The following is a 12,100-nucleotide window of genomic DNA, read 5'->3' as shown; positions in this document are numbered from 1 at the left end:
AGGATATGGCAGGAAAATTGTGAGTCTGGAGCCAGCCTGGGCTACATAGGTTAAAAGAAAAAAAAAAGAGGGGGCTGCAATTAAGGTGGTAGCTCAAGGCTTGCAAAAGTCTTGTGAGTTTTTCCGAAAGGATTCTCCAGATTTTTCTTTGGTAGATGCTTTTAACTCTTCCTAGGTAGAAACTGATAAAAAGACTTTCTATGGGTCGGAAGTGATAACAAGGGCTCTAAAATCAGTCTTAGATAAAGGTGATTGATATGCAAACCCAAGATAAGGAGCTGAATGAATGATGGCCCCAGAGTTCTGAGATATTTCCCCCCTCTGGCTGCAGTACTAGATAAGTTCAAAGGCCTTATCAGTCAAGGGCTTTGTTGAAGAGTCAGGAAGGAGTCTGCAGCCAGCAGAACTCCATATTGACACATCTGAGCCTTCAAATTTACCACCTCAGTTGAGGCTGAGAACTAGCCGATGCGGTAGGGTGGCTTCCTTCTTTCGAAGGAAGTTGGCACTTCTGGAGTTATTCCAGCTAAATGTTTGGAGAAGTGGAGGGGACGCCGCGTTTCTGTTGGCAGGGTCTGGGTGCGGATCCTTCTGTGGGCAGGGCGTTGGCTCACCGACTTGTGCAACGCCTAGAGCACTACGTACAAATTCAATTCCCAGGAAAGGGGCTAAGCAGGAAGGGAAGAAGAGGAGGAGGAAGAAGGGGAGAAAGAGGAGGAGAAAAGGGTGCCAGGCTTTTAAGAGGTTAGAGATGTGGAAGACGGTGCCTTCCAGCCTTGCTAAGGCCACGCCTGGCTCCCACAACCCGCAGCCTCGCGCTGCCATCTTCAAGATCTTTTCTCCCACAATTTCCCCACCACGAGATGCAAATGACTTCGATCTCAATTTCCATGGCTGTCCGGAGTAGAAGAGCGACGTAGAGATTCTGTTCAACGCTCCCGGGTCCTAACTGCAACCTTTCCACCCCCGGGAATGACCGAGCTCTGGCTGCCCACAAAGAACGGGGAGGCCCCGGCTTCCGCTCAGTGCGCAGACTCCACGCTGGCCCCGCCCCCTCCGCTTCCCCGCCTCTCCGGCAGAGGGCGCATGCACCGACGGCCCTGGCCCCGCCCCTGGCCCCGCCCCTTCTCGCCTGCGTGGGTTAGGGGAAGGAGGCGGGCGCGGAAGCCGGGGCTCCGCCGAGGCTTTCCGGGAGCTGCGGGCGCGCGCGGTCGGGGGTCGCCGCCTCTGGACGCGCCCGTCGGCGGCCAGGCCCCGGCGCGCGTCCCCGCCGGGCTCGCGCTCGCGGCAGGGGCGCGCCCCGCTCCCCGGCACCGCCCCCTCCCCTCCCGCGGCCGCTCCTCCCTCAGCTCCCGGAGCCGGCGGCGGCCGCGGCCGCAGCTGCCCGGAGAGGCCCCTCCTTCGCTCCCCGCGCCTTTCCCTCGCTCGCGGTCGAGTGGAGCCGGCCGAGCCGCTGGGCCCCTGACCCTCGCCGGGCCATGGCGGGCAACGTGAAGAAGGGCTCCGGCGCCGGGGGCGGCGGCGGCTCCGGAGGCTCGGGCGCGGGCGGCCTGATCGGGCTCATGAAGGACGCCTTCCAGCCGCACCACCACCACCACCACCACCACCTCAGCCCGCACCCTCCGGGCGCGGTGGACAAGAAGATGGTGGAGAAGTGCTGGAAGCTCATGGACAAGGTGCGGGGCCCGCGGGCGCGCGGTGGGCGGGGGCCGGGCCGGGCGGAGGAAGCGGGGGGAGGGGTCGGCGCGGGGCCCGGCGGCGGCGGCGGAGCGGGGCTGGGGGGGTCGTGGAGTGGGGAGGGACGGATGGGTGGGGGCTGGGGGAGGGCAGGCCGGGCCCCGCCGGGGCGGAAGTGCAGCTGGGGGTGCGGAGCGTGGGGCTCTGGGTCACGGCGTGAGGCCCGGGAGATGGGCGGGGGGGAGGGGGGTTGATGTACCGGCTGGGGCTCGGGGGGGCGGGGGTCGGGAAGTGACCGGGGAATGGATTGAAGGGCCGGGGGCGCGGGCAGCCCCGCAGGCCGGCTGCCTGTGGTGGGTGTCCTGGACCTGGCACGCCCGGATCCAAGACAGAGGCCGGGAACTGGGCTGCACCTCTAGCCGTGGCCCCTGCGAACACGTAGGCTGGCGGTGAGATAAAGCACTGATTAAACCACAGTGGTGATTAGACCCGTTCTCTTCCACATTCTGCCTTCCTTCAGCTGTCTTCGTGTCTTTAGCTGGGCTGTAGTTGTTGTCTTTTTTTTTTTTTTAACTGCTAATATATATTGTGGTTGGACCTATTTGAACTTGTTCGATATAGATACGCCTCTTTGATTGCCTTCTTTTCATCCGATGCAGACAAATAACTTGTTTTATATTTAGCCCTTTAAGTTTGTCATTGGGCAGAATTTTACTTCCTTATAATTGTGTCTGTGTCGTTGAATAATAGCGGTTTTCCCAAGTATTTAAAAGTGTATAAACTCTTTTGTTAGAATCCAGTACTTTCATCATGTTGATTTAATAACGTGTTTTGGCAAAACTCAAACTGCAGATGAAAAGTGGTTTAGAGGATCTGGTGTATAAAATGGTTTGTGTTATTTCCTTTAGAGTGAAATTGGTTTTCTTTGGTTCCTCCTTGGGCCTAGGTTCCTCTTCTGTAAAGTTCTCCATGGGTTGTTTTGGATTAAAAACAGCTAATAAAATAATTATGAACCTCTTGGTAAATGTAAATGTGCAGTGTAAATGCATAAGTCCTGTGTGAGACTCCCTTGTAGTGAATACCAGTGGTGTAGAGTTGTGGATTATTTTATTTGGTGTCATTATGGAGCTTGAACTCTGGGTATGGGTGCTGTCCCGTGAGTTTTTTTGTGCAAGGCTAGCACTCTACCACTTTGAGCCACAAGTGTCATTTCCCGTTTTCTGGTTAATTGGAGATGAGAGTCACAGGACTTTCTTCCCCAAGTTGGCTTTTTTTTTTTGTCCTGGGACTTGAACTCAGGGCCTGGGCACTGTCCTTGGGCTTTCTCAAGGCTAGAACTCTACCACTTTAGCCACAGCATCATTTCTGGCTTTTTTCTATGTATGTGGTATCAAGGAATTGAACTGGATCTTTCTGCATGCCAGGCAAGCACTCTACCACTAAGCCAAACTCCCGGCCCCCCAGTTGGCTTTGAACAGTGATCCTCAGCTCTCAACCTTCTGAGTAACTAGGATTTACAGGTATGAACCACCAGTTCCTGTCTGTACTTTTTTTTTTTTGGTGCCAGTCCTGGGCTTGAGCTCAGGGCTTGAGCGCTGTCCTTGGACTTTCTCAAGGCTAGCACTCTACCACTTGAGCCTCAGCACCACTTCTGGCTTTTTGCTATGTATGTGGGGTACCGAGGAATCGAACCCAGGTCTTCGTGCATGCTAGGCAAGCACTCTACCACTAGGCCAAACTCCCAGCCCCGCGCTTTTTTTTTTTTTTTTTTTGCCACTCCTGGGCTTGAGCTCAGGGCATGAGCACTGTCCTTGGACTTTCTCAAGGCCAGAGCTCTACCACTTGAGCCTCAGTACCAGTTCTGAACCTGGGTCTTCTTGCATGCTAGGCAAGCACTCTACCACTAAGACCAGACTCCCCTGCCCTCCTGTCTGTACTTACTTTTATTTTGGAGGGTGCTGGTACTGGAACTTAAACTAATTGCCTAGCATTCTTGGGCGTTCTGCTCATCGCTGGCCCTCTACCACCTGAGCAGCTCCGTCACTTGGTGCATTCCTCCAGTACAGCTTTTTTATTGATTAAATTGTAGACCCAAAGGCTTTCCTATGTAGACTGGCTTTGAACTTGGATCATCAGGGGTCTCAGCTTCCTTATTGTAGGTATGAACCACCAGTACCTGGCTGGGTAAGAGCCACTTTTTCAGAGGATTCCTTAGCATTACCAAAAAGGGGGGAAACGTAGTAATTAATGATGTAGTACTTAAAATAATTGTAATATTAGAAGTTACAGCAAATCCATTATAGCCAAGTTTGTAAAGGGCAATATAAATGTGTTCACATGGAGCTGGAGGTGTGGCTCAAGTGATAGAGCACCAGCATAGCAAATCCCAGGACTTAAGTTCAAACCCCAGTACCACCACCACCACCACAGTGACGATGATGAAGACGACAAAGAAGAAGACGACGACTGGGTTGGGAATTTGGCCTAATGGTTAAAGTGCTTGCCTAGCATGCATGAAGACCCGGGTTTGATACTTTGGTACCACATACATAGAAAAAAGCCAGAAGTGGTGCTGAGGCTCAAGTGGTAGAGCTCTAGCCTTGAGAAAGTCCAAGGACAGTGCTCAGGCCCTGAGCTCAAGCCCACGACTGGCAAAAAAAAAAAAAAAAAGACGACGACAACGACCACAATGACAACAAAAGAAGACAATAACAAATGTATTCAAAATCTGAAGTTTAGGTTTTTATTTTACAGATTTACTATGAAGAGCTAAAAAGTTCTCTGGCATAAGAAAAAATGAATTTCGAATTACTTTCTCATATAGAACATGTGGATGCATGTATCAGAATTAAACAGTAACTTTTTTTTTTTTTTTTTTTTGCCACTCCTAGGGCAAAAAAAATGCTCAAGGCCTGAGCATTGTCCCAGAGCCTCTTTGTGCTTAAGGCTAGCACTCTACACTTGAGCCACAATGCCACTTCCAGCTTTTTCTGAGTAGTTTTTTATTGGAGATAAGAGTCTACAGACTTTCCTGCTCAGGCTGGTTTCGAACTACTGTCCTCAGATCTCAGCCTTTTTTTTCCCCAATCCTGGGGCTTGAACTCAGGGCCTGAGTACTATTCTTGGGCTTTCTCAAGAATAGCACTCGAGTAGCACCTGAGCCATCACACCAGCTTTTTCTATGTATGTGTTACAGAGGAATGGAACCTGGGTCTTTGTGCATGTTAGGTAAGCACTCTACCACTAGACTAAACTCCTGGCCCAGATCTCAGCCTCTTGAGTAGCTCTTGAGTAGTGTGAGCTAGAGGCCTTGCTTTCCAGTTTGTTATTTTCTTTTCTTTTTATTTTTTTGCCAATCCTGGGCTTGGACTCAGGGCCTGAGCACTGTCCTTGGACTTTCCCAAGGCTTAGCACTCTACCACTTGAGCCTCAGCACCACTTCCAGCTTTTTTTTTTTTTTTCTATGTATGTGGTACCCAGGAATGGAACCCGGGTCTTCGTGCATGCTAGGCAAGCACTCTACCACTAGGTCAAACTCCCGGCCCCAGTTTGTTATTTTTAAAGAGAACTTATGCCAGGTGCTAGTGGAATAATTTATCCTTCATTTACAGGGCTAACGCATAGCAGGAAGCATTAAGTTCATTTCAGCACAATTAGTAACATAATGTGAGACAGTTGTAAAGTCATTCAAGACAAGCAGTACAAGAATAAAACATCCCTCTTCCTTAACAGAATGGGCAAATTGGAAGCTTATACTCTCCTTGAAACTTCTAAAATCTAAAAAGCATTTTGACATAAAACTGTTTTGAGGTTATTCATTGTACAGAATACCTCAAAATGTATCATATACAGCTTTTTTTTTTTTTCTTCCAGTGTTGGGGCTTGAATTCAGAGCTAGAGCACTGTCCTTGGGCTTTCTCAAGGCTAGCACTCTACCACTTGAGCCACTGCACCACTTCCAGCTTTTTCTATGTATGTGTTACTGAGGAATCGAACCCTGTTCTTCTTGCATGCTAGACAACCACTCTACCACTAGGCCCCCACATACAGATCTTAAAAGAAGGAGCAAGGCATAGGGAAAGATTTACTTGAACTACTTATAAAATAAGATTGTGATTTATTCTCAATTTATACAAACATGAAGCAGGAGTGGTGGCTCATGCGTGTAGCTCAGGAGGCTGAGATTTGAGGATTGAGGTTCAAAGCCAGCCTAGGCACGAAAGTCCGTAAGACTCTTATCTCCAATTAACCACCAGAAAAACGGAAAGTGGTGCTATGGCTCAAGAGGTAGGGTGGTAGCCTTGAGCTGAAGAGTTCAGGGACAGTGCCCAGGCCCAGAGTTCGATTCCTCTGTACCACATACATAGAAAAAAAGCTGCATGTGGTGCTGTGGCTCAAGTGGTAGAGCTCTAGCCTTGAGCAAGCCCTAAGACTGGTAAAACAAAACAAAACAAAGCAAAACAAACAAAAAACCCCCCAGAAAAACAAAAAACAAAGCCGAACCAAAAAAACCAGAGTCTCACCAAGATTTTTCTGTCTGGGCTGGCTTTGAACCATGATCTTCAGATCTCACCCTCCTGAGTAGCTAGGATTACAAGCATAAGCCACAGTCACCCTGGCAGATTTTCTTAGTACTTCTGTGGCACTGCTGGATTGCTCCATCTCTACTTTTGTTTTTGAAATGAGATGTTGCTTCCTGCTTTGAAATGTGCTTAAATTGAGATTCTCCCTTTTGTTTTTTGTTTTTTCTTCTGGCTGTAGCTGGATGACAGAGACTTGCCACCATGCCATTGAGATGGACTCCTGAGGCTTTCCTTTGTGGAATGAACTGGAGCTGAGATCCCCTCCATTTCAACCCCCCAAGTAGCTAGGAGGATAGGTGTGAGCCGTTGGTCCCTGGCTACCGTGTTAGACATAGTTTTCCTTTTTCACTTTTATTTTTATTGGCAAAAGAGTTTAAGGGGGTTTCAGTACCATGACGGTCATGTGGCATTATGTAAGTAGTGAAGACTTACTGACTTGTCATAGATATCCCCCACATTTATCTTAGTCACCATTTCATACCTGGATACTTGACACCAGAAGTATATTATCCAATTCAGTGAGTTAGCTCTAGAAACAAAGATCTTTTCCTTGCTTCTCTGTTTCCTCCTTGTTGGTTATATGCAGATAAGAGAAGTTAATACAAATTTTGAGTTCTGGTCAACATAGGATCAGTTTACTGATTTACCAATTCATTAGAAAATTTAAGCTCATTATTGGAAAAACACACTAAATTGCCTGTTATTACAAGGACAGTCTAAGCCTTTTAAGTTTTTTTTTTCTCCTCAGAATAGTATAATAAATATTTGCAGAAATATCTTGTAAGCTGGGCACAGTGGCTCACGCCTATAATTCTAGCTACACAGGAGTCTGAGATCTGAGGATTGCGGTTCAAAGCCAGCCTAGGCACTAAAGTCCCTGAGACTCTTACCTCCAGTTAATCACCAGAAAACTGGAAGTGGTGCTGTGGACCAAGGGGTAGCACAGTAGCCTTGAGCTGAAGAGCTCAGGGACAGGGCCAAGGCCCAGAGTTCAAGTCCTACAACTGACCAAAAAACCCCTCAAAATCATATAAATGACCCTAAATGGGGCCGGGAATGTGGCCTAGTGGTAGAGTGCTTGCCTAGCATGCACGAAGCCCCTGGTTCAATTCCTGGGTACCACATACACAGAAAAAGCTGGAAGTGGTGCTGTGGCTCAGTTGGTAGTGTGCTAGTCTTGAGAAAGCCCAAGGCTTTGCTCAGGCTCTGAGTTTGAACCCCATGATTGGCCAAAAAAAAAAAAAAAGACCTTAAATGTAAAATTTAAAATGTCAAGATATTTAGTGACAGATACAAAATTCCATTATGAAATTGAGCAGGCACAGTGACTTTCTTTAAAAGGAGGGATAGTAAATATTGTAGCATGCTGACTGCAAGCTTCATTTTACATTCCTTATTGTTATAGTTGTTTACAAATGTAAAAGCCTAGGGAGCTGGGAGTTTGGCCTAGTGGTAGAGTGCTTGCCTAGATGCACAAAGACCCGGATTTGATTCCTCCGTACCACATACACAGGAAAAAAGCTGGAAGTGGTGCTGAGGCTCAAGTGGTAGAGCTTTAGCCTTGAGAAAGTCCAAGGACAGTGCTCAGGCCCTGAGCTCAAGCCCCGGACTGGCAAAAAAAAAAAAAAAAAAGTAAAAGCCATTCTTAGCTTGCAGATGTATTGGGGAGAAAAAAAAGGCTGCAGATCATAATTTGCCTACGCATAGAGTGTTACTCTGGTTAATATTTTAGATCTCTGCTGGTCTTTGTTTTGGCTTGCCTTTTTAGTACACGGGTGGAAACCAGGGCCTCACACAGGCTAGGCAAACCTTACCCTCAGCTCTCTCTTTCTATTTTAGGTTAGCTTGCATCATTAAAGCATTAAGGCGCTAATAATACTTTGTTGGTTTTGGTGGTACAGGGTCAACACAGGATTTTGCGCTTCCTTGGCTGGTGCTCTACCACTTGGAACAGCTGTTTATTGGTTTGAGACAGGATTTTGCTGTGAATGCTGGCTAGCCTTGAACTCTTTTTTTTTTGGTCAGTCATGGGGCTTGAACTTTGGGCCTAGGCTTTGCTCCTTAGTTCTTCAGCTTAAGGCTACTGCCCTACCCTTGAGCCACAGCCCCACTTCCCGTTTTCTAGTGATTAATTGGAAATAAGAGTTTCATGGTCTTCAGTGCCTGGATTGGCTTTGAACCAAGATCCTCAGATTTTAGCCTCCTGAGTAGCTAGGATTATAGGCATGAGCCACTGTGCTTGGCTTAAAAAATATTTTTTATTAAAAGATTTTATTAATACTGATTTTTTACATCATATTTCAAATGTCACATTGAACAAACAAGTATTCAAGAAGGGAATCTCTGTATGCAATCTCTGGCACATAAATTTTAGAACATAATTAAAATTAAGCTGAGAGTTTGCATAGATACATATTGATCTATATAATATAACATTATGTCTGTAGAGTATATATATATCATCATAGATTTTTTTTTTTTTTCCAGTCCTGGGCTTGAGCTCAGGGCCTGAGCACTGTCCTTGGACTTTCTCAAGGCTAGAGCTCTACCACTTGAGCCTCAGCACCACTTCTGGCTTTTTTCTATGTATGTGGTACCGAGGAATCGAACCCGGGTCTTCATGCATGCTAGGCAAGCACTTTAACCACTAGGCCAAACTCCCGGCCCCATCATCATAGATTTTTATGTCTATGTAGTTATATTTATAACACCAAGATTGTGTCAGTGATCTTGAGTACCTGAATTTGAGTCATCGCTCTTGTACTGTTTGGATCTAATACCTACATATCAAGGAGACCATACACCTTTTTTAAAAAAATATTTTTGAGTTTAAAATTTTTTCATGCCAGGCACTCATCACTCTCACCTGTAATCCTACCTACTCAGATTGGGATTGAGATCTGAGAATTGTGGTTCGAAGCCAGAAGTGGAGCTGTGGCTGAAGTGGCAAAGCACTGGTCTTAGGAAAGGTTCGAGGACAGAGCATGGGCCCTGAGTTCAAACCCCGGGACTGGTGTACACACAATTTTTTTAGATGGGTGTTAGCCCTGCATATCTGTAATCCTGGCTACCCAGGAAGCTGCTTTCTGAAGGATTTTTGGTTCAAGGCCAGTTTGGATTGAAAAGTCTTGTGAGACTCATTTCCAAATAACCAGCATAAAAGCAAACCAGCAAAAAGCAGGTTAGAGGAATAGCTCATGTGGTAGAGCATGTTAAGTAAGCATAGGGCCCTACATTCAAACCCTGTTACTGTCAAACATTTTTTCCTGGGGCCAGGAGTTTGGCCTAGTGGTAGAGTGCTTGCCTAGCATGGACTAAGACCCGGGTTCCATTTCTCAGTACCACATACATAGAAAAAAGGCAGAAGTGATGCTGTGGCTCAAGTGGTAGAGCTCTAGCCTTGAGAAAGCCCCAGGACTGGCAGAAAGAAAAAAAAAAGATTTTTTTTCCCCAAAACATGATTATTGTGCTGGGCATAGTGGCTAATCCTTGTAATCCCAACTGTTATGATGAATCGTGGTTTGAGACCATTCTGAGCAAAAAGTTCCTCAGACACTAATCTTAACAAAGAAGTTAGACAGGGTAGTACACTCCTGATGTAGCTACATGGGAGGCAGAGGCAAGAGACCTATTTGAAAAACAAAAGTGAAGCTTGTGACTTAATTATAGAGCACCAGGCCTGAGTTCAAACCCCAGTTCCCCTCCCCCCCCAAAGTACACTTAGATCTCTTTTCTACTTCACTTTCTCCTGCTTCTCCTATCTTCTTCTCTTCTTCCTGCCCTTAAAAGAACCTGTGTTTTGGAAATTAAATGTATTTATAAGTCAGTATGTTTCATTGGCCTTTTTGCTATCTCCCCTTTGCCTCTCCACATCTCTTCCTTAATATTTCTTTCTTCCTACCTTTGCATATTCTCTCTGTCCCAAGCAAATCTCTTGGTATAAATTCTTTCACTCTAAAAGATTGCATGATAAGTGCTACATAAATCCTAAATAACTCTAGGGGAAGAAGTAGAACCAAAGCGATGTGGGATTTCTTAAACAGGAAAACAAGTAAACAGGAAATATATTCTTCTGGGTTTATCTTAACCGTTGCAGCTTGTAAACTCCTTGAAGGCAAAGACAGTGCCTAGGCCCCCAGTTTAAGCAACAGGACTGGCACACACAAAAAAAGGCTGAGGCTCAAGTGGTACAGTGCTTGACAACAAGCATGAGTACCTAAGTTCAAGCCCTACTAGTCTCTCTTCATTCCCCAAAAAGTAAATGGTCACTTAGTATTACTTAAACTATACTTGGGAAACACTTTTCCACTTGAGCCATGATCCCAGCAGTGGTCTATACCTAATACTATATGGGTCTGTTTAAGTAATTGATCCTGTATTCCCTTGTAGGTAATTGCTTTAGGATGCATGTCTCAGAAGGCATACCATTAAAAGATGCATGATTGTACTTAGAAAGTGACCTGTGCAAGGATACAAATGTTCCTCACTCTACCTCATTCATTCCAGAATGATATCAATCTCTTGAATGATAGCACCATAATGTTTAGTACCATTCAATGAAATAACTTGCTAGCTACTTAAAATTAGGAGGAAATGTTTCTTCTGATTGTATCCTGGTTATTTTACATGGTGAGTATAGAAGTTTGAATTCATTATTTTCCCATTACATTGAATTTATGTTAGCTGTGCATTTACCACTATTAACGTGTCTAACTTTAATTTTATATACACACATATGCATATATATGTAGAGAGACCCCTTTTGTCAGAAAACTTAAAATATTTATTAATAAGCACAACCATTGTTCTTTTATTTATATTTATTTTATGCTTAATTTGTTCTTATGAAGTAAGACCCCGCCACACCCCCTGAACTCAAGGCCTGGCACTCAGTTGGCTTGCTTTCTTGGCTGACACTCTACCACTTAAACATGCTTCTAGCTCCTGTGCCATAACTTTTTGTTTGAATTTTTTCTGGTTATTTTTCTCTTCTCTTTTCCAATTTGGATCACTTCAATGTAGAGGGGGTTCCTGTATGGGTTAATCTGACCATGGATCTGTCGGTAAGGCACTGTGTATGTTTGATGATCAGAGAATTCGCCACACAAACCTTTCAGTTCAGGCATTGTTCTCCTTTTTCAAAGTATGTGCAGCAAAGTATGGTCTGGGCATATCTATTAGCTTTACCATTGTAATGCCAGAATGGCACACATATTGGGACTTGAAAGTGACATCTTTCAGATAGTTAATGTCTTTTCTAATACACATATGCTTGATGGCTTGGGCAGTTTCTCAAGTGTTCTTAAAGTGAGCACCAAGATTTGAGCCTCTTGATTTACATGATTTTGTGGGGTTTTTCCACAGGTTACCTCAAGCCATTTAGAACATACATCTCTCCCATTTCTGTTTGTTTTGTTTTTGCCAGTCCTGGGGCTTGAACTCAGGGCCTGGGCAACTGTCTCTGAGCTTCTTTTGCTCAAGGCTAGCACTCTTATCACTTGAGCCATAGTACCACTACAGGCCTTCATGCATGCTAGGCAAGCCACATTCACACTGACCTACATTTCCAGCCCCTCTGTTGATTTTTTTTTTTGATAGTACTTAAAATTGAGCTCATTTTTGTTCTTACTAGGCTAGCATTTTACCACTTGAACCACATCTCTAGCCTGGGAATTGAGTTCTCTGAGTTCTGAATTCAAGTTAACAATTACTAAAAGTAGTTGTATCTTGTAAAAATATGATCATTGAGTGTATTGTTTTTATGCTGTTAAAGAACTCCCCCAAAGGATATAAAACTCCTCATAATCCCCTGTGAAATATGAGATATAGTATTTCATGTG

At 45.4% G+C, this 12,100-nt stretch overlaps 1 protein-coding gene across 1 annotated transcript in view; it reads left to right on the top strand.

Moving 5' to 3' along the window:
• The first annotated feature begins 1,374 nt into the window (after positions 1 to 1,374).
• Positions 1,375 to 12,100, top strand: part of Cbl (Cbl proto-oncogene) — a 48,855-nt gene continuing 38,129 nt past the window's right edge. The window contains exon 1 of the mRNA XM_090319343.1: positions 1,375 to 1,676. Coding sequence (XP_090175469.1) covers positions 1,479 to 1,676 — 198 coding nt within the window. The 5' untranslated portion in view covers positions 1,375 to 1,478. The remainder of the gene's footprint in view (positions 1,677 to 12,100) is intronic.

The sequence above is a fragment of the Megascapheus bottae genome, chromosome 27 (assembly GCF_031878675.1).
Source record: "Megascapheus bottae isolate mThoBot1 chromosome 27, mThoBot2.hap1, whole genome shotgun sequence".
Taxonomy (NCBI): domain Eukaryota; kingdom Metazoa; phylum Chordata; class Mammalia; order Rodentia; family Geomyidae; genus Megascapheus; species Megascapheus bottae.
Note: the sequence above shows the minus strand (reverse complement) of the source record. Positions and strands in the feature narration are given on the sequence as shown.